The sequence below is a fragment of the Pimephales promelas genome, chromosome 24 (genome assembly GCF_988280905.1).
Source record: "Pimephales promelas chromosome 24, fPimPro1.hap1.1, whole genome shotgun sequence".
NCBI classification, from domain to species: Eukaryota; Metazoa; Chordata; class Actinopteri; order Cypriniformes; family Leuciscidae; genus Pimephales; species Pimephales promelas.
In genome coordinates, this window is record NC_142792.1 from 6,198,631 (window position 1) to 6,219,553 (window position 20,923).

Consider the following 20,923-nt stretch of genomic DNA (forward strand, 5'->3'; position numbering starts at 1 on the left):
AGATATCGGAGGATTTAAGGCTTGAAAAAGTGGCATAATTTAATAATTTCATAATTGTAGTTATGTTTCATAAATAATTGTTTCCAGTGAAAATGCATTATAATATTTGCAGATAATCTGTTGTTTGCTATGTGTTTTAATGCATTGTACTTTTTAAAGGTGTTTTAAATGAATAAATAAGTATTATAATTATGGTTGCAATTAGTCATGAGACCATACAATGCATTATAAGTTGCATTACATGGCATACTTAATGCATTAAAAATGATTTTTTAATATTACATATAAAACTTTTATGTAACGTTACTGAAATTTCTATAGTTCATAACTTTTATTCTAGTTTTGTAATTATTTTGAAAAAGTGGGTAACACTTTACAATAAGGTCTCAAAAGGTGCAAAAATGTCGAGATCTTTATCTAAGATTCATGAATGCTTTAAGTATTTTTCATTGTTAGTTCATGTTAACTAATGTAGTTGATGTTAATAAGTTGTTACCAAAAATGTTTTTATATTGAATGTAATAAATTCATTACTCATCTGTGTGGACCCTGCTGTTATGAATTTACAGATTCTAAAGGATAATTTTTTCCTTGTACTCTACAGATTCGTTTGTTGACCCTCAGAATATTGTCAAATTTTGATGCTGACCTTCCTAAATCTGCAGAGGTATCATTTGTAAGTTTTTCCAACAAAAATCTAAAACAAAGCATGTATGTATTTATTAATAAATAACTCATTTCTTCTTCAGGGAGAGGAGAGCTCAAATGCGCAGACGGTGTTCGCTGTGTGTCTGCAGGCAGAGCAGGTCCCGGCCACAGTACAGGACTACAGGGAGAAACTACTACATCTTCGGAAACTTCGCCATGACCTGGTGCAGCGCTGTCTGCCTAAGGGACCTTTCCATGAGGTAGCTAATGCCTTTTACTCCATATCAAATATGAAATCATTTTTGAAAGCTTTATTTTGTGCTATAAATATCTTTGTGTTTTACAGATTCCTCTTCGTTATCTTATTGCAATGCTGTTTGTCAATTTCCGACCTCTCTGGGATGCTGTTATTGATCTGTTGGTGTAAGTGTGGAGCATTGCTTGAGTGCACAGTCTGTTTCATTTTTTTTTTTATCTTTTGGCTTTAAACATGTCTTCAGCATTATTCTCTATTTCTTTGTATTATTTCTGTCTTTGAGTTTTGGTTTGATACGCTTTAATCCGCCCAGGTCGCACGCTAAAGAAATGGACAACAAATCTTTCTGGAAGGTTTATCATGAACATCTGGAGATGGTTGCTGGTCTAGCTGGTGAGTTTTCAATGATGAGGAATTCAAGACCAGTCAAATTTATTTGTTAGCACTTTATACAATACAGATTGTTTACAATACAGAACTACACAATAATGAACAGGAAAATAATAGTGTTAATATATCAGACAATGAGTGTCATTCAGCTCAATTCAGTTCAATAACTCTGTCAATGCTGATCAATTATGAAGGCATCTCTACTGTAACAGTAGGCAATTGTTTCATTATCCAGTTAAAATTTTGTTCTCATTTGATAGTGTCAATGCAGTTAAATGTCGATTAGTGGGATTAACATTATTTGTCTTTTTGTTCTAAGTATTGTCTTTTGTTAAAAGGTTGACCTGTTATATGTTCCCATTAGTCATAAATGTATGAATCTGTTTTGAATCTTTATTCTCAGAGGAAGAGCTCCAGGCAGATGATGATGACGACGATGATGAGGGAGGTGGTGGACAACATCAAGCCGCAAAGGAGCTCAGAGGTCCAGGGACCAGCGTGATCGAGAGCGGGGATGTGGGAGTTCTGTTTCTGGAAGAACTGGACCAGGTGTTGAATCCCATTGAGCGAACAGACTTCACAAACTTCCGTGGCTTGCTTTGGCGAGCCATGTCCCAGTTTCCCGAAAGAGTGGAGCCACGTAGCCGAGAGCTCACCCCATTACTGCTGCGCTTCATCAGGTGTGTGTGAGCTTTATGGCATCAACCTATTTTTCTCTCTAGTTAGTTCTCCATAACAGATTTTTCTCTGTGGTGTTTGTGTTCACAGTAATGAGTTTTACCCATCTGACCTGATGGTGGCTCCCACTCAGGACCTCATGAAGAAAAGCAGCTCTTCATCAGAGCAGGGAATGGGTGAAGATGTAGATGCTGACATGGAAGTTGATGAAGAGGAAGATTCAAAAAAATTCAAGAAGAAGATACCAAGAAGAGCAGCAGCCAAGTAAAAAAACATTTGTTTTTGTTTTCTAGGTACCTACTTGAAGAACTTACACAAACGTGTGAATCTATGTTTTTGTTTCAGGCAGCTCATTGCTCACTTAAAGGTCTTCTCCAAGTTCACTAACCCGAAATCTTTATACATGGAGGCAAATCTTAGTGAGCTGTACACCCAGGTATGGTTTCCCAGCTTTGTTTTAAAGGGAATTCTCCTTATTAATACTTGGTCCAAGTGAGACTAATTCTTTCTCTAAACCCACAGCTCCTGTGCCATAAAGATCAAGAAATCCAGAAAATAGCACTTGACTGTTTGATGACATACAAAGACCCAAATATTCTCCCTTACAAGTAAGTCCTGTAACACAAAGGACCCAAATATCTTTTCCCTTCTCGTCTTGCTCTCCTTTTTTCCAGTAAAAAACTATTATACAGTAACTAGGTCAGTTTATGAATAGAATGCTTTATATTCAGAGCTGAGACTGATGGTATCTTCCAAAAGACTTCTTTGGTTACCTTACTAACTCTCACTACTGGCATACCGGAATGTACCAATTGCCTCAGGAAGTCTTTTAGTCTATTATGATTTTACATCTCTGGATTCATTTCACATCTCGGAGTTACTTGGAGCCACTTTTGTCATTTGGTGCAAGGAAAAAAGTTCTTAGAGGCAATCCTCACTGACCTAATTTTAAGCCTGTTATCAGAGATAGCTTTTCTCCAACCACAAACATGCTGGTTGGATGCTTTTAAAATGTTCTATTTGTGCAGAAAATTAGTATTTATTTTTTGGGGTTACATGGGAGTATTAATTTGATGGCTTTAAGCGGCACTGTGAATGCTTTTTTTAACATTGCTGTAGCAGTGATGTTCCCCTGGGCTTTGTTTTAGGTCCATAATGATTGTTGATTTGTGGTTGTTTACAGAGAGAATCTGCAGAGACTTCTGGATGACAAGCATTTTAAAGATGAGATTGTCCATTTCAACATCTCAGAAGAAGGAACTGTGGTACTTTCGTCACACAGACCCCAACTCATTCCCATGCTTATGAGGTGTGTTTACACACAGTGCATATGAATGATATCAGTGCTTCCCTGTTGTTTCTTCACTGAACATGTGCCTGTATTCAGTAGTTTTTATTAATTCTTGCAGGATACTGTACGGGAAGATGTGCTCTAAGGCTGGTAGTAAGTTTCAGGGTAAATCGGGCACAGCTTCTCGCTCCTCCATAGTGCTGCGCTTCCTGGCAGGCTGTCAGCCAGAGGAGATGGGGATGTTTATTGATCTTCTGCTGGAGCCTGTTCGTCATTACGCTGAAGGTAACTACTTAAAGCTTATTCAAATTATTAAATCCTAACAAAACCTTTAAATATACACATTATAATGACATATTGGCAGTTCATTAGATTAAGGGTGTGTTCATAATTGTAATTTGGTTCTCTTGGTTTTTTTGGTCCAGACCAAAAAAGAAAATGATTTATGTTTTGCGATGGAAATGATCGAAAATCCAATACAATGCTGTAGGATGGACTGAATGCGCTTGTTGTATGTGTGTAAATATAATTATATTTTTAAAATCTGAATTCCTCCGTCACACACAAAAACAAAGATCTGCTTTAGATTTCAGTCGAACCACCTTTTCAGGGGTCTCGGTCCGCTTGTTTTGTGCACACCAGGGTCCAGATGGCTGCGCTCAAATTTATTTCATATGAACCACACTAACAGATCATTTTATCATTCATTTTATCATTCGTTTTATCTATCATTTTAACCGAACCAAACTCGCCAAGTCTGAAAAACACTGGGTTTTTATTTGGGCCATTTATGAATTTTATAGAGGACCATAATTGGTTTTGCATTTCTGCATTACACTTTAAGGTTGTAAAAAATATTTAGGTTGATTTCAGAATATGAAAACTTAAATAGCTAGCTAAAAATAGTGCATTCATGTCCATATATGTAAGTAATGCAACATACTTGAACTTTAATAAATGGACTCTATTTGTTTTTTTTGACAAGCTACCAAAAGATTTTGTTTTACTCTTTCTTTTTGTAAGGATGGATCAGAAGCAAGCATTGATTTTAGAATATGAATTATTTGTTGCTTGCAGGATCGTGTTTGGCTGCGGTAAATCGAGCCATTGGTGAAACAAACCTCTCTGCTGTTCTCCCTGTGGGTCGCCAGCACAGCCTGCTCAACACCATAGATTTGCTCATCAACAAATTAGGCCATCTCATCCAAATCTACCTGCCCAAAGTTTTGCAGATCTTGCTGTGCATCACAGCCTCCGTGTCATTTATACTGGATCACAGAGAGCAGGTGAGCTGAATACAGAAAACCAGCCTCATTAATACTTTTACAAACTGAATCTAAACTATGAAATATAACTCTTCAAACTAAAAAATTAGAGTTTCTTTTTTGTAGGAAATTAGTGTTTCCTCAAAAAATGTTTTTATTATGTGTTGTGTGTTGATCTTAATAGCTCACTGTTCTTTATGTTTGTGTAGCTCAAGCCTGGTTGCATCAATCCTCTGAAGAACTTGCGTCGTCTGGGGATTCTGCGCATACAAGACTTCTTTAATGGCTTTGAGTGTTACAACTTCACAGCAGATGAGCTGGACGCTGTTTTCCAAGCTGTGGTGTGGCCTCAGGTGTGTGCATAAAGGAGAAATCTGATGGGATAGCTTTAGTAAATGTAATGGTAAACTATGTAACTTTTGGGCCTTTAGCGGTTAAACAAAACAGCAAGCATTTTGTGGATGAACAACATTGTTTTGGATATGCTTCGGCTCTACGTAACTGTGCAGATGAATATGGTTGTCCTACTGCTCATAAAACATTCACTACTAGGATTAAGAGTTTAAATGAACAGGATCTTAAGCTAACTAGCTAAAGACTTTACTGTAGTTATACCTATTAATAGACATGGTACTTCCTTGAAAATAAATTTCAGCACTATATACATACAACAACCATAATTAAATGATTAAGCCGTCTAAAAATAAGAGGTCATTTTAATTGACATGTTTGATTTGTGTGCTGATGCAGTCTTGATATATTTAAATGCGGTTGGAATCGCTATAGATTCACTAAGTAACCCAGATGACCTGGCTGTGTTTTGTTTATTAGGTTTGTCGTCTGCCCACTGAAAGCACGTATGCACCAACGCCCCTCTTGAAAGTCATCCGTGTGTGGACCCAAAACACTCGGTAAGTTTATTATTAACCATGCGAAAGATAGACCTCATAGAAAAATGAACTAACGTATGAATGCAAGAACCACCTTTGTTAAAATACCCAACCTTCTTTTTATGTTTACTCTTAAGCATGTATGTGCACAGTTTCTATTGCAACGCAATCTTATAATATAAATGTTGTCTTTTCACTCTGTCAGATTTTTCCCTTTGCTTGCTAAGCAGAGACCAGGCCACCCTGAGTGTGACGTCCTGCTCAATGTATTTGGTCTGTTATCCTCCAAAAACGTGACTTCCCTCACAGTGGCCATGGTGATTGACATAGCCGAGAGCTTGCTGGGCACTCCAGACTTTGAACCCAAGGAGAATGAGACCGAGTTGATTGTGAATGACTGTGTGATCCCTGAAAGTTGTGATGTATCAGGTACTGAGAGTGGGTGGTGCTGATTATACTAGAAGACCCACTATTCTTTTTTTATTTGACATGTCTTTTTTATTTTTTTTCGGGTAGATTCTCTGACTATCGGCTGCCGTCTGCTCCTTCCTCACATTCCTGCACTACTTCAATACCTTAGTGGAGTTGTTCGTAACTCTGAACGCCTCAAAAAGAAGAAATTCAGAGCTCAAGTCAGCAAAGAGCTCAACATCCTCTCAAAGTATGTTCAAAAATCTGTTTATATGTACATTCACATTCACAGCAAGGACAGTAACTATTAACAATCACGTTTTAAAAGTGAGAATGATATCAGTGGAATCGTTTTCTGAACAATTTTTTTTCTAGCTCGCGAACAATAAAAATGACATGATTTCAGAAATCATTCTAATTTGCTGCTCAGGAAACATTTCTTATTATCAATGTTGGAAACCGTTTTGAAAACCTATTTTTGGATAATTAATATTTAGTTTTTGTTTTTAAGAAATATATGCATTAAATTGATCAAAAGTGACAGTAAAGACATTTATAATGCTGCAAAAGATTTATGTTTTAAGTAAATGGTTTTCTTTTGAACTTTCTATTTATCAAAGAATCAAGAAAAAAAAGATCAGGTTTCCACAAAAATATTAAGCAGCACAGACATTTTCAGCATTGATAATAATAAGGAATGCTATCACGTACAATGAAGTGAAATGTAAAAAAAAAATGAAAAACCTTCGTTGTGTTCCAGGATCAGTAGATTTGTGACTGAAAAGGGACAGAGTTCCACACTAATCGGTTTGCTTCTACCTTACCTCCACAAACCCAAAACTGCACAGGTACACTCTTCATGTCAGTACATAATGTATACTAATATTTCATTGCTTTAGATCTCAAATCATTCTCTGTTTTCTTTCAGGAAACAGAGTTGGACATCCTGGGTACTGTGCAGAACCTGCTGAGACAGTGTCTAGAGCCCAACGTGTTCCTGAAACCTCTCAGCAAACTTTTCTCCATCATCCAAAACAGACTTTCACGCCAGGCTCTGTGTGAAGCGTTCCAGGTCATTTTCCGCATCTCCAGCCACTTTAACATCACTTTAGTCTACTTCAAACTTTTCCTGAATTACCTTTTCTCTCCCCACAGACTCTATCAGACATGGACAGTGAACTGAAGTACATCACAGATGTTGTCATTCAGGTGAATGTCCATTGAGGCAATCAGAAAGGGCTTTAGTTTTGTTTCTTCCTGTCATATTTGTATTTAACCGGCTCTCTCTTCTCCAGCTCAACGCCTTTGACAGCCGGCATCTGGACGAGGTTCACTTTGACGTGCGTCTGGTGGCGTTCCAGAAGGCCACCAAGCACATTAAAGAGATGAGTACGCTGGATATGAGATACCTGACTGCTGTCATGCACAACTGCTTCCATTCATTGCAGGTGACCGTCAGAGATTTTAGATTCTTGTGACATTACTATTTGCTTCAAAGATCTCTAAAGTCTATTTTATGTATATCTTTTTGTGTCTTGACCTGCTTCGAGTTTTGAATGCTTTTTGTTTGTTTCTGAGACAGATCGGCGACATGTCTTTGGCAGATTGCGCCACCATGTGTTTGTCAGCCATAATAATGCAGCTCTCAGAAGTCGGATGCCCGGAGGCCGAGTACAAGGAGATTGTGCAGTACATGATACTGGATGCCCTGCGAAAGGGTTTAAAGAGCAAGACTGAGGTGAAAACTAGCGAGATGTCCGCTTACATTCTGCTCACATGAACATTTGACATGCAGTTATATATGTATAAATGGCTTTCTTTTTTTGCAGAGTGTACGAAATGAATACACTACGATTCTGGCCTGCCTAGTGAAGACCTTTCCAAACCGTCCAGAGTTTCGCGATCTGGCTCAACTGACAGATCATAATGATCCCGAGTCAGATTTCTTTGAGCATATGAAGCACATACAGGTAACGTCAGGACAATTTATTTAAACTCATCAGTGAGACTCAAAACTAGAAACATCATAAATCTTCTGGAGAAAAGGGGTCTCACATTTTGAACATTTATGTAGTTTAATAGTTTCAAGTGCATTCATTTCCTTAATGAAACAAGCTTAGCTTTTTTTAAACAGTTTTCTCAAAACAGTTTCAATTCTCATCATAGCAATGCTTTTCTATAGAAAAGTGTGTATGAATAAATAGCAATTACATTTAAAAATAAATATAAACTAATGTACAATATAAATAATGTAATTACTATTATATAAAGTTATTAATAATTTAATAATATGAATTAACTAGCAAATAGTAATTTAAATATACACATACATATATATATATATATATATATATATATATATATATATATATATATATATATATATATATATATAAAATCATTGTCACTTTTTTGATTCTTATTTATAATTGGCTGAGTATAAAACTGTCTGTTTGTTTTGCAGGTTTACAGAAGGGGTCGAGCGCTCAGGAAGTTTGCCAGGCAGCTGACCGAGGGCAAGATTGTGATGTCATCGCGTTCCATGCAGAATTACATCATGCCCTATGCCATGATCGCTCTAGTTGATGAAAAATTGTTGAAGGTTGTTACTTACATTTGTTGATATTTTTAACTTTTTCAATTGTTGTGTCACTATGCTGGTTGTTTTATGTGTTTTTAATGGATAAATGATTTGTGTTCCCAGTATGAACCCATGAAAACAGCCGCGATAGAAGTTATCGGTGCCGTGTGCAGACGCTTGACCTGGTCCAAGTACTTGTTCTACGTAAAACACTTCATCCATATTTTACAGTCTGGAATAGCTGAGCAGAAACTAGCTGTCAGGTAAGCTTGCTTCAGTAGTCGGTGTTACACAATCCCTGAGCGTGATTTGACAAATATCTTATCTTGTATTCCACACTGTCAGGCACACTTGCGGTGCCTTTTCTGTGATGTTCTTGTTCTGTTTATGACACTGAAAGACTTTCTTGACTCTTTTCATTGGCTTAGTTTGCTGCTGATTGTTCTTGATGCGTTCCACTTTGACCATGAGACTCTCAGTAAAGAAATTGAGCTGGCCAAAAACAGGAAGCCAGAAGGTGAGAATGTCACAACAGCCACATTATACTTTCTTTTAAGCTTCACAGCTTTACTTGACTAGCGTGATCTATCAACAGTGCCTAGTGTTGTGGTGGAAGAGGCTGAGGATGAGGCAGTGGAAACCATGGACACCGATGAAAGTGATGATGAAGGTGAAATGGAAACCGTGGAGGCCGGTGTAGCCGTTTCCACAGCATTGGATGCTGAGACTGAAGGCCCTGCCAAACCAAATAAAGGCAAAGAGAGCCAAACGAAGAAAGTACTTCCTGTAGTCAGCAGTGGGCTGCCTCAAAATAAACACGATCTAGAGGCACTGATTTCCTCTATTCATCACACGGTCACACAGACCGTCCTCCCTAAACTTCACAAGTGCCTCACTGCAAAGGTGTGAACTCGTTTATCATACTTAATGAATTTAGTTTGCAGTTGAGCAGGACTGAAGACTTTAATGGACTAAATTCTACAAAGCATGTACAGTAGTGGCCAAAAGTGATGTCCGAATGGTATATTTGTTTTTAATGACCCTACAAGTTCAATTAAACCATAAAAATATGAGGAAAATATTTTTATAGTTTTTAAACATGAGGGATGAACAAAAAAAGGAAAACAGGAAAAAGCCTAAATTCACTACTACATAATCAGTTATTAATGTTTCATTGGTTCTTTTGTTTTTGCATGTTTTTGCATCTTTGAATGACAGCCTGGCCAAACATTATGTCTGCATAATTTGTTTCATTGTGTTATCACAAATTAAACAAATTAACACAACTACGCAATATTCTTACAAATTAGTAAAAAGAAGTGAAGCTGTACATTTTCCTGAACCAGACACCACTATTGGCAACTAATGTATCGTCTAACAATTGACAACTAACAGTTGATTCCGTTAGTGTTTTCTCTAATGTCTAAAGCCCCCCCAAAAAGTGCTCAGCGTGAACTTATTCTTCACCAATGTATATTTCTGCAGGTGAAGCGAGATGACGAGCACAAGATGGTGAAGTCTAAGGAGGTGAAAGATGAAGAAGTGGCCAGAGTGCCTATTGCATTTGCCATGATTCAACTCATGAAGTCTCTGCCAAAGGAGGTCATGGAAGCAAACTTGCCAGGGTATATTTCTTCTTTTATTACCCATTGTCTTAAAGAGGAACTCGTATGCTTTTGTACATTTTCAAATTTCTTTAGTGTGTAGCACTGCTGTTTGGGCTTGAAAAAGTTCTGCATTTGCGCTTTTTCGGAAGGAGGGGCTTTATAGAAACAGGAACTAAACAGAGCTTGATTGACAGACTGCAAAGAGATGTTGCAATAATGAAAAATGTTTTTTCAATGTTATTTAAACCTTCAATCATTAAAACCTATTCTAGTAGACCCCTAAAACAAAATCAAGGTAATATGGCCTTTTTAATGGAAGTGTCTGTTTGAGTGTGGGAGTGATGGATTAGTGATATTGCTAAAAATACTCCATATTTTTGTAATTCTGAGTGATCATCAGTGCAAAAAAAATGTGTTAAATGATGGAGTTTGGCTTTTATATATGCAGCATCCTTCTGAAAGTGTGCGTCCACCTGAGGAGCCGTTTCCAGGAGATCCGTGATGTTGCTCGAAACACTTTGGTGAAGATTATAGAGACACTTGGGCATCAGTACCTTCATTATCTGCTCAACGAGATGCAGGCGGTCTTAGTGAAGGGGTATCAGGTAAAATATTGAGTTTATTAGCACATGAGTGTGTAATGTAAGACTTTCATAAATTACAAGTGTGTCACTGAAATCATACATATTCTTAGGTCTTGTAAATCTTAGTAATGTTGGTGTCATACAATTTTGACATATTTATGTGTACCACTTTGAATACACTTAAGTGTACACATTTAATTACTTTTCTAAAAGGTTTTCAGACATATTTGAATTTATGATGTTGGCCAAAAACATTTTTTAAACATTTTTTTTTTATTAAACGGTGTGGTTAAAGTTGATATTGTGACTTTATATATGGTCAGACAATTACATGTGTGATTGTATTATTAACATTTGACCAAAATCAAGTTAAAATGGAGTTAGGAGGTTTTTTATGAGTAAGCTAGCTGATGAAGACTTATGAAAGATGGTTTTGTTATCAGAAACAGTCTCATCCAGACATGCTGATGCTGAAATTTACATTCGTTCGGAAACTTTTAGGTTTCAGGAAGAATGCGTTTAGTTATTCAGATGATTCACCCCTCCACCCATACCTTACATGTATATATTTACAAACATTTTAAAATCATTTTTATGATGTTTTTAAAATAATGCCAGATTTTTTAACTGTTCGCAATGATCGACCATAAATAGCTTTGTACCTTAAAAAAGCCTCCATACATTTGATCGCTACATCATCTACTTCTGGATCAAACTTGTTTGCCAAAAGATGGTGTTGCCTCAAAATCCATTTCACGTCCCCAGCTCCATAGACGCACACTGCCCTTCTGTGTGCCCCAGTGCATGGTGGGTAGGGAGCCCCACTCTTTAGTTCCCCTTCATGGTAACTCCACTTCACTAGACGAGCAATTGCGTTCATGTCCGATTGCTCGTACTTTCTGTTTGGAGGGTTTGATCCTGGTACTGAAGGCATTCGCTGTAACGTAGCCCACATGTGCTCATCTGGACTGTATGTGTCTTTCTCCCATTCCATGAAATCTTGAATCTCTTTACTTTTAAGGATGTAATCCACAAACTCTCTTGAAACCACAAAGTAAGCATTTCCTGAGAACATCGAGCTCCGAATTGGCGGCGGTGACTTTCTAACATCGGTCCGAATCACAACGTCTGTAACATTGTGATGATACTCCCAGCGCACCTTTTTGGACTCTACGACCTCGGACTCCAAACTGTTCTTTCCGTGCAGTTGTTTTAAAATCTGGACCATTTCAGCATTTGTTTTAATGGGGAAATCAGTGCCACAGGTGTTGAGCAGATACCTCCACTGGACGGGTGACTTGAGCAGATCCTGCATGCAGTTGATGTCCGCTTGAACTCGAGACCAGGAGGCGTAGATCACGTTCTCCAGTTTGCTGGCCACAAACACATTGGTCAGACAGGACACAATGGCCCTAACTGCTTCTTTAAAGATCTCAGGAGACCTCTGGTCCACATGAACACAGTACACATTGTCAGGAGTGTAAATGGCTCTTAAGAGCCTTTCAAACATCTCAATCTTCTCATGGATCACCATGGAGTAAGCAATGGGGAAATCTCTCTCCTCTTTACTGAGAGAAAGCGTCAGAAACCCTCTATCTCGGATGTAGGATGGACAATCCTTGGTTGCGTTGAGATAGAATGACTCTGACAGCAGCGATTTCCTTTTTTTCGAAGCCAGGAGATTCCTGAAAATGTCCTTGTTCACTCCGTCCATATCTCCTTGGATAATAGCAGAACAAGCCTGTAGTTCTCCAACATCCTGCTTTAATAAGTGATTCAAGACCGGCTCCTCTTTATGAGGACAATTTTTCGTTTGTTCTGGATGGTTCATCAAGAGGACGAACACCGTTGTACTTACAGAAAAAATGGAGATTATTTTCAAAATCCTCTGATTCTTAAATGCCATCTTTATGTCTTTAAGATTATAACCTGCCACAAACAACTGCTAGGAGAGGAGACCAGTGTTAGTGCGGTATAAAACAGCCTCTCTTTTTAATATACCAGCGCTGTGTGGCAAGAAGCGGAACACAGCACATCATATTAAAAGGGGAAGAACTGAAATTAAAAAAATGATTACACAACAGAGGTGTGGCTATAATCGTCCTGCAAAGTCTGATTGTCATCGTCCTGACGTTTTGTGTAAAAAAGAGTGTTTTTTAAACATTAAGAAAGATTTAAAGTAAAAAATATTTTTTTGATTTTGAAACTAACAGTGGTCTCGTTGAAGAAGCTGCTCATCTTATCTTATCTATTTGTTCTGTAGATTTTTTGAGTTGTCTATTTTCAGTCGTCAGGAAACACACACCCATTGAAACACTGATAAGTTTTAAAGTTAAACAAAAGTATTATTTATTCAAAACAAGAGGCAATGAGCGAATCTGCTGGCAGCTGAGAGACACACACACACAAACATTATTATTACATATTTACCGTAATTATGGCAAAGAATTTTGACCTTCAAAACATATCAAGTGAATATGAATTTAGATCATAGAAGATTTGTAAGTCATTGACTATATGATTTGTAATTTTTTTAAAATAATTGAATGGACCTGGACAAAAAAGAACGAGCCTCATGTCATTCACCCATGTATAATTTCTCCCTACAGGTCCATGTTTTGACCTTCACAGTGTACTATTTGCTCTCTGCTCTGAAACCATCTTTGAACGCAGGGGATCTTGACCCATGCATGGACATGCTCGTCACGGTAAACGGCACCATCAATATTACGTTGTCAGTCATCATTTTGAAACAATTGTACATTTTAATTGGCTAACTCTGTTCTCAGATCTTCAACAACGAGCTGTTTGGAGCCGTAGCCGAGGAGAAGGACATCAGAGGGATCGTTTCAAAGGTGATGGAGGCCCGCCACAGCAAAAGCTCAGACTCGTACGAGCTGCTCGGGCAGTTCTGCAGCCAGGAGCGCGTCATCCACCTCATCCTGCCACTCAAAGAGGTAAATGACCGGTGAGCCGCTTCTCAACGACAGCTTCACGAGTTCTCAAGAGACTTATCTGGTCTTCATCTTCCTCTCAGGTGCTTGAGAACACGGCCAGTTTGAAGGTGTCAAGGCGAGTGCATGCTGTGTTTAAGAGGATTGTGGCGGGACTTTTGATCAATAAGAGCATGAGCCCTCAGTCCATCCTACTGCTCTGCCATGGACTCATCAGTCAGAGTCTCCCGCTCATTACCAGCAAGAACAAGTACGTCACACACTCACTTCATTATGACGATTCATTAGCACTGGTTCAAACAGATCTAATTTCAACAATTACACATCCTATATTTACCCAGAGAGAAGCATCGTCCACCTCCAGACCCTCGCCTGCCTCCGCCAAGCTGTTTACTGTTGCCGGCCACTCCTAAGAGAGTAGGGGTGAAAGCCGCCATTAGTAGCAGAACAAACATGCACATCCTAGTGGAAACGGGACTCAGTGTAAGAACATATGCCTTGGTTGTTGTTTGACTTCTGGGATAATTGGACATCAGTTGTTGCTGTTTTAAATGAAACACTTCATATGCTTGTTGACTTACAATGGCCACCGAGTACAAGGGCGTGACCACGAAGTCCACAAGACCGTAGGCTGTCTCACTAGTCAATTTGAGAAGTATACTCACGAGCACCCTCTTTGCGGTCGATATGTGCCCTTGATGCACACTTGATTCGCAGGAATAATGCGAGTGTTTAGAGTGCCATTTGGGACATTTTGACTGTGCTACCGAAGTTTGGGACCTGTACGATTTTTTTAAAGGTTTTGAAAGATGTCTTTTTTTCTCACCAAGGCCGCATTTATTTGATCAAATACACAGTAAAAACGGTAATAGTGTGAAAAATTATTACTATTTAAACGAACTGTTGTTAATTTTAATATCTTTAAAACTGAAGACTGGAGCAACATCATTGTTCTAATATGCTGATTTGGTGCTCAAGAAACACTGAATTTCACAAATATTCACTTATATTTTTTTGCAATATTGCTTTAAACTCCAAAATGTCTCTTACACAGTTGCTTCACTGTAGTCTGAAGAGCTCAAAGATCAACTCATCTGGCCCGTCAGTAAAGGAGATGTTAGATCCGTTTGTATCTCTCCTCCTGGACTGTCTTAACTCCATGCATGTAAAGGTCTGTACTACTTAATATATTTTTGATTCATGTGTTTTATTGTGCACAATCAGTTTTGGTTGCATGAATACAGCAGAAAATTCTGTGTCTTGTGCACATCAGGTGATTACCGAGGCTCTGCAGGCCTTCATCTGGATCTTGAAGTTTCCTCTCCCGGCAGTGGAACAGAATTACGACCAGCTGACCAAGCAGCTCTTTGTCCTGCTGAAGGACTACGCCAAAGCTGGAGCCGGCCGTGGCGAGAACTTCCCCCTGGTTCAGAACTGCTTTAAGGTGCGTGAGACCCTCACCACTTTCACATTTATTACATCCTCATTTTTAAACGTGAAATGCTCTGTTTTATAGGCCATAACTGTTTTGGTAAAGAGCGTGACAAAACATATAACAGAAACACAGCTGCAAGTGCTTCTGGGATATGCTGAGGAGGACATCTATGATAGCAGTCGGCAAGCCACCGCGTTCGGCCTCCTGAGGGTAAGTTACACCTGCTCATCTACTCCTGGTGGGTTTGCTATGGTCATAGAAAACCTGCGATTAGTAAAATGACCAGTTCTGGTAATTTACCGGGATTGCAGTTTGTGAAAGGGGCTAGTGAGTCAAACTGTCTTAATCAAAACGGTTTTTAACGGTTTGTTTGTCTTGCAGGCGATTCTGTCCCGGAAACTGGTGGTGCCCGAGATGGAGGATGTTATGAAAAAATTGGCCAAGTTTGCCATTGAAGGGTCAAACGAACAGGTCCGCATGCGCTGCAGACAGGTCAGTCATCATCATCATCCAACCTAAATCATACTCTGGTCCTGCTTGTCGTAACTATCATCAGACTGATATCTGTCCTGTGACTGCAGATCTACCTGAAGTACCTGATGGACTATCCACTGGGGAAGAAACTGAGGAAACATTTTGACTTCATAGTTGCTCAGCTTACGTATGTTTTTTAGCATCTGATTAATACCAGATGGATGTGAATTGTTTCCTTCATGTGAGGCAAATTAAAATCTTTTTTTTCTTTCTTATTCTCAGTTATGAATATGACACTGGGAGACAGTCTGCCCTTGAATTGATGGCTTACATTTTCCTGAAATTTCCTCAGGTACTGTATCAAAACCAGTTGAAAGGTCAGAGAGAGGGTGGGAAATGGTCACGCAATGCTATTCACCCTAAATGTTCATGCAATGCTAAACCCTTTTAACAAGAATTAAGTTTTTGGTGAAAGGGTTGCGCTTTATTTGGTAATACTTTATTTTACAGTGTCCATGTTACATGTGTACTTACCATAGAAATAGCAGTAAGTTATGCATAATTACATGCAACTTACCCTCAACCAAACCCTTATTTATTTTTTACTTTTCTTTTTCATTTTAGTTTTATATTTTAAGTAATATAGTTGTTTATGCCATTTTTTTAACATGTCTATATAATTTTATTAATTATATTAATCATTTTTTAGTTCGTTTTTTAGTACAAGTTAAACTAAATGAAAGGGAAATTTTACTTTGTAACTACATGATATAATCATTTTTTAATACTTTATTTCAGTTGATGTTTATTGTATTTCCAGAAACAATTTTTATTTTAACATTTAACCCTGAACATTCCATTATAAACATTAATGCACACTCCAGTTCATGATATTGGAGGATTAATCTGTTCTTTGTTCACAGGATCTCTTGCAAGAGCACTGCGGTTTGTTCTTTGTGCCTTTGTCATTGGCCATGTTGAACGATGATTCTGCATCCTGTAAGAAAATGGCGGCTCTGGCCATCAAGTCTCTGCTGAATCGGTTGGATTTGCAGCGTCAGAACTCCATGTTTGACCTGGTTGACAGCTGGATTACAGACGAGAAGGTGAGTAGGAAAAAAAATGTTGAAAAAAAATCCAGTTCCGCTGAAACGTGTTTGGGTTTTAACAGTTTGTGCTTTTGCAGACGGCTCTGCGGAGACTGGGAGCTCAGGTCTGTGGGCTGTTTGTGGAAGTTGAAGGAGCAAAGTTCAGCCGGAGAATGGATGTCCTGATTCCTCTCATCGAGAAAGAGATCCGCACTTCCAACTTCGAGGACGTGAGTGCAGAGTTTTATACTATGGAGTTCTTTTGCAAGATTTTGAGTCTGACAATGCCAATGATATGATCCATCAGATTGAGGAAGAGGAGGAGGAGAAGGCTGCGGACAGACTGCTGTTCGCTTACCTCACGCTCATCGTCAAACTCATCAAAGACTGCAGCTTTTTGGAGCTCTTCAAACCTGCAGACCTGCTCAACAGCATCTGGGGTATGAACACATTTAAAATGGATGAAGATCATGTTAGCTTACGTGTGTAAACAGCAACTATCCACTCCTGGGGCCTATACCATGACGCTAGGTGGCTAGTCCGATATGTTTCAGTTTAGTTTGCTCTAACCCTGAGTTTTAGGCACCATGAAAGTGGTTTGGCTTTTAGCTGTGTTCATCACCATAGTAACTTGCAAAAGTAAAATAAAGTGGCACATGTCTGATGCGATGAAGTCCTGTTTCCACTCCAAATTAAATATCACTACACAGTACACAGGAAATAATTTTTAAAGACAAGATCATCTGGCTTTTATTAATGCTTATTTAGGATAATAATTTTGTATGATTTGTATTCCTTAATCGATCACACATATAATTTTAGTTTATCAATTATTATTAGTACGCTCAGTTTAATTGAATAAATAAATAACTAGGTAATATAAATACGCTTTAGATTCAATATATAAAGCTATAAAATTACATGTTACATTTCCCTACCTTTATCAAATGTATAACTAACTTCACAACTTTTTCTTGCACTTAAATAGGAAGACTTTTTCTTTTAGTTGTCCTCTTTCATAGACTGCTATTTTCTTCTTGCTGTGTAAATTTGTTTAATTCTTTACATCTTTCTAAACTAATCCTGTAACCCTGAGTTTATTCAAGTTCAACTACCATCATGGTACAGCCCCCAGGTTTCCGCAGATCTTTTTCTTTGCTCGTGTTTGGATACGGAAATGCTTGTACAATTTCGGAACAGTGTAACGGCGCCCCCTACCATGGATTGCCGGGAAAAACCCCTCTGTAGAGGGAAAGTGTTGTCATAAATGACAGGAAATCTCATCAAAGGCGGGGAAAGGGTTAAATAAACATGCATTTATGAAGCAGAGATATTGTCATGCATGCATCATGATCTCTCTCTCTCTCTCTCTCTACATATCCAGGTCATATTGATTCCCATCTGCGTTACCCTCATGCCTGGGTTTGGCTGACCGCCTCTCAGATCTTTGGTTTGCTGTTTGCGGCTCATAAACCCGAGGATCTGTTGACCTTATGGAGTTCTCAGGAGAACAAAACCATACACCCTGTAGCCACTGTTTTTATCACAGACAACCTTTATCACAAGGCAAGAGTCTAAAAACATGCACTTAAACCCCTCGTTTCACAAAAACAGACTTTCATAAATGAATTCCTCTTTTTTCCATTTCTAAACCATTAGATGAGAGAGCTGGTTCTGTCCTTCTGTTACCAACTGCAGTCCAAGTTCTTGGATATTTCTGCTGGGGAGCAGGTAGAAAATAATGAAATATGTTTGTTGTTGTGTTTTAATTGTATTTCTATTTAAAAATATTATATAATAATTTAATTTTAAATATAATTTTTTTGATGTTATAATTAGCATCAGGGTTATTATTGTTAAAAAATAAAACTATTAAAAAAATCTTTTTCTTAATTGAAATAAAATAGAATAAAAATTGTAATCAAATTTCAATTCAATATATTAAGAAAACTGTAACACTTGAGTATTTTTTAAGTGATAAAATGTAGACATTTATAAATTGCAACCATATAAAATGTAAATGTAACTCTTTAATATGATTTTTATTGATAGATTCAACCGCAGGCCAAAATCCAGACAGACATTAAAATCCCTTCAGACATTATTTTCATGCTGAATTAATATTGTTTTAAAAACACTTGAATTGCAGTGTTGGGATTGTCTGGCTTGTACAAAAACTGCTGAAACCATTCAAAGGATCTGTAATGGTGATCTGATCTGTTTGTGTGTTCCTTGATCAGGTGGTGAAGAACTTGCTTTATGTGGCCAAGGTGATCTACCTCATCTCACCAGAGTCAGATACCGTGAATCCACCTGAAGAACAGGAGGAGGTCGAAGATGCGGAGGAAGAAATTACAGTGAAAACGGAGAAGAATGAAGGGGAAGAAGAGGAAGAAACGACAGAGACAATGGAGGGGAATGATGGGGAAGGAGAAGAAGAAAAGGAGCAGAAGGACAAGCCACCGTCTCTCCTCTGGGTGATGAATAAGCTTTCATTACTGGCCAAAAGAGAAGCAGCAGACACGCCTAAAGAGCCTTTGAAGGTGGGTGTTAAATCTGTCCTGTGTTTGGACTCGATGTCTCCAAACGAAACTGGTGGATTGCTGGTTTTAGGATGTCCAGCTCAGTGATTCTCTGTCACTTTTCTGTTTTTTAGAGAACTTGTGTTTTTAAGTTCTTGGGAGCCATAGCTGTGGATCTCGGAAAAGATCGGCTTGGACCGTATCTGACCACTATCATCGCTCCTCTCTACAGAGAGCTGGACAGCACATATGCAGACCAAGGTCAGTCCACACACTATCAGCAGAAACAAACTACATTTAAGAAACAAATCTCTTTAGTGAAGCTCTTTAATATTTAATCATTATTGTCAATAATTATTGAATATAATATTTAATATATATCTGCTTGTTTTTTTTGTAATTTGTTGTGTAGTGCAACAAGTATTAGAAAGGCACATTACAAATAAAATGTATTTATTATAATAGCATTTTATAATAAGGATCACTTGTTAACATTACTTAATGTATTCACTAACAATGGGTTGGGTATTTTAAAGTGCTTAGTAATATTAGTTCATGAAAAATCTAATTGCTTATTGTTTGTTAGTTAAAGTCATGCTTACGTTGTTGTAGTGTTAATGAAAACGAAAAATTAGCTGCAATAAAATAATAATTGTGAATAACTTAAAAAACAACAACTTGAAACTAAAATTATATATATTTTTTTAATGTAATCTTTTTAAACCTCATCAAACATGCTGATATAATTGAAAGTAAAATAGATATGAATATAAATTAGAATTTCATTCCCTCTACAAGTGACTAAATGGCTGAAACTGCCCTTTCATGAATGGTTCGGGTCTTTGTCTTCTTTCAGACCCCACGCTGAAGAACCTGGCTCAGGAGTTGATCGAGCTGTTGAAGAAGATGGTCGGTCTGCAGCAATTCTCTCTGGCTTTTGCAGCGGTGCAGAAAGAAGCCGCCCAGAGACGAGCTTCACGCAAGAAAGTCAAGGCTGTGCAGGTAAGAACCAGAGAACTTCCTAAATACTGCTCAAGTGTTCCCAGGACGTTTGTGTTCGTCTTCAATTAAATATTTCCTCCTCTACTATTTACAGACACGTAAAAGGCCCATTCACACCAAGGACAAGAAATAATGATTTGGTTTTAAAAATCACTCTAAATTTAAAACAAAAGCAGTCCACATTACAACTATAACAATATCACTGGAATCATTATCACAATGATATTTTTCAGCTGATGAAAGCTTTAAAGTTTTTGCACATTTAAAGTGGTAGACAACAAAACTGGAGCTTGCACTTACAATAAACAGAACGTTATTGTCTGTTGGACATTATTTTGGTTGTAACTCTTGATGTGAAAGGGCCTTAAACATTTGTTGGGTTAATTTCCAGGTTAGGCAGGCTCTTTATAGCAGAAGTAAAAGTGAAATAGTGATCATATTCAATTTCGTAAACCATATTCTCCCCCCCCCCAACAGGCTGTTGTAAATCCTGACATTGCTGCAAGAAAGAAGGTAAAGAAGCAGTTAAAGAAAAACGAGGCCAAAAAGAGGAAAATGGAGTTTGTGCGTACAGGACATAAAGCAAAGAAACCTAAGAGCAGCTCATTGAGGAACTTGGCCATGCTCAGTTGATCCATTTTGCTGCTGGTTAATGTTTTTTTTTTTTTTTTTGGCAAACTAATACTTCAAATGTATACAGCAGAGCAGAGAGGGAGACTGCGAGGGACCCTGGGAATGTTACCTGAACCCTGTTTTCAGTGGTAAGGGGTCGACTGTGAGTCGACATATATATTGATTTGTCCAACGTTTTTAAGTAAAAAAATTTGCAAAAACACCACAGCCATTG

At 38.0% G+C, this 20,923-nt stretch overlaps 2 protein-coding genes across 4 annotated transcripts in view; one reads left to right on the top strand and one right to left on the bottom strand.

The window, feature by feature from the left end:
- utp20 (UTP20 small subunit processome component) overlaps positions 1-20,911 on the top strand; it is a 27,485-nt gene extending 6,574 nt beyond the window's left edge. For 2 of the 3 annotated variants that reach the window (XM_039667627.2, XM_039667623.2), the window contains exons 17-62: positions 605-676; positions 750-908; positions 995-1,071; positions 1,218-1,297; positions 1,698-1,974; positions 2,063-2,236; positions 2,318-2,408; positions 2,495-2,580; positions 3,156-3,281; positions 3,382-3,548; positions 4,341-4,549; positions 4,738-4,881; positions 5,360-5,439; positions 5,624-5,847; positions 5,935-6,079; positions 6,590-6,677; positions 6,758-6,901; positions 6,985-7,038; positions 7,125-7,277; positions 7,412-7,567; positions 7,659-7,799; positions 8,294-8,431; positions 8,534-8,673; positions 8,839-8,927; positions 9,006-9,313; positions 9,896-10,035; positions 10,466-10,622; positions 13,211-13,309; positions 13,391-13,558; positions 13,639-13,805; positions 13,897-14,038; positions 14,610-14,726; positions 14,829-14,999; positions 15,072-15,200; positions 15,372-15,482; positions 15,572-15,651; positions 15,747-15,816; positions 16,388-16,570; positions 16,651-16,782; positions 16,860-16,992; positions 17,937-18,118; positions 18,212-18,283; positions 18,793-19,095; positions 19,209-19,335; positions 19,931-20,076; positions 20,554-20,911. In XM_039667627.2, the coding sequence (XP_039523561.2) occupies positions 605-676; positions 750-908; positions 995-1,071; positions 1,218-1,297; positions 1,698-1,974; positions 2,063-2,236; positions 2,318-2,408; positions 2,495-2,580; positions 3,156-3,281; positions 3,382-3,548; positions 4,341-4,549; positions 4,738-4,881; positions 5,360-5,439; positions 5,624-5,847; positions 5,935-6,079; positions 6,590-6,677; positions 6,758-6,901; positions 6,985-7,038; positions 7,125-7,277; positions 7,412-7,567; positions 7,659-7,799; positions 8,294-8,431; positions 8,534-8,673; positions 8,839-8,927; positions 9,006-9,313; positions 9,896-10,035; positions 10,466-10,622; positions 13,211-13,309; positions 13,391-13,558; positions 13,639-13,805; positions 13,897-14,038; positions 14,610-14,726; positions 14,829-14,999; positions 15,072-15,200; positions 15,372-15,482; positions 15,572-15,651; positions 15,747-15,816; positions 16,388-16,570; positions 16,651-16,782; positions 16,860-16,992; positions 17,937-18,118; positions 18,212-18,283; positions 18,793-19,095; positions 19,209-19,335; positions 19,931-20,076; positions 20,554-20,709 (6,507 nt within the window). In that variant the 3' untranslated portion in view covers positions 20,710-20,911. The remainder of the gene's footprint in view (positions 1-604; positions 677-749; positions 909-994; positions 1,072-1,217; positions 1,298-1,697; positions 1,975-2,062; positions 2,237-2,317; positions 2,409-2,494; positions 2,581-3,155; positions 3,282-3,381; positions 3,549-4,340; positions 4,550-4,737; positions 4,882-5,359; positions 5,440-5,623; positions 5,848-5,934; positions 6,080-6,589; positions 6,678-6,757; positions 6,902-6,984; positions 7,039-7,124; positions 7,278-7,411; positions 7,568-7,658; positions 7,800-8,293; positions 8,432-8,533; positions 8,674-8,838; positions 8,928-9,005; positions 9,314-9,895; positions 10,036-10,465; positions 10,623-13,210; positions 13,310-13,390; positions 13,559-13,638; positions 13,806-13,896; positions 14,039-14,609; positions 14,727-14,828; positions 15,000-15,071; positions 15,201-15,371; positions 15,483-15,571; positions 15,652-15,746; positions 15,817-16,387; positions 16,571-16,650; positions 16,783-16,859; positions 16,993-17,936; positions 18,119-18,211; positions 18,284-18,792; positions 19,096-19,208; positions 19,336-19,930; positions 20,077-20,553) is intronic. The other variant, XM_039667624.2, reaches the window with a different exon arrangement.
- On the bottom strand, positions 10,685-12,603 carry LOC120476615 (beta-1,3-galactosyl-O-glycosyl-glycoprotein beta-1,6-N-acetylglucosaminyltransferase 3-like). The gene has a single exon (XM_039667758.2). It carries the CDS (start codon positions 12,505-12,507, stop codon positions 11,194-11,196), a length of 1,314 nt encoding a protein of 437 aa, XP_039523692.2. The 5' UTR covers positions 12,508-12,603; the 3' UTR covers positions 10,685-11,193.
- Positions 20,912-20,923: the final 12 nt, after the last annotated feature.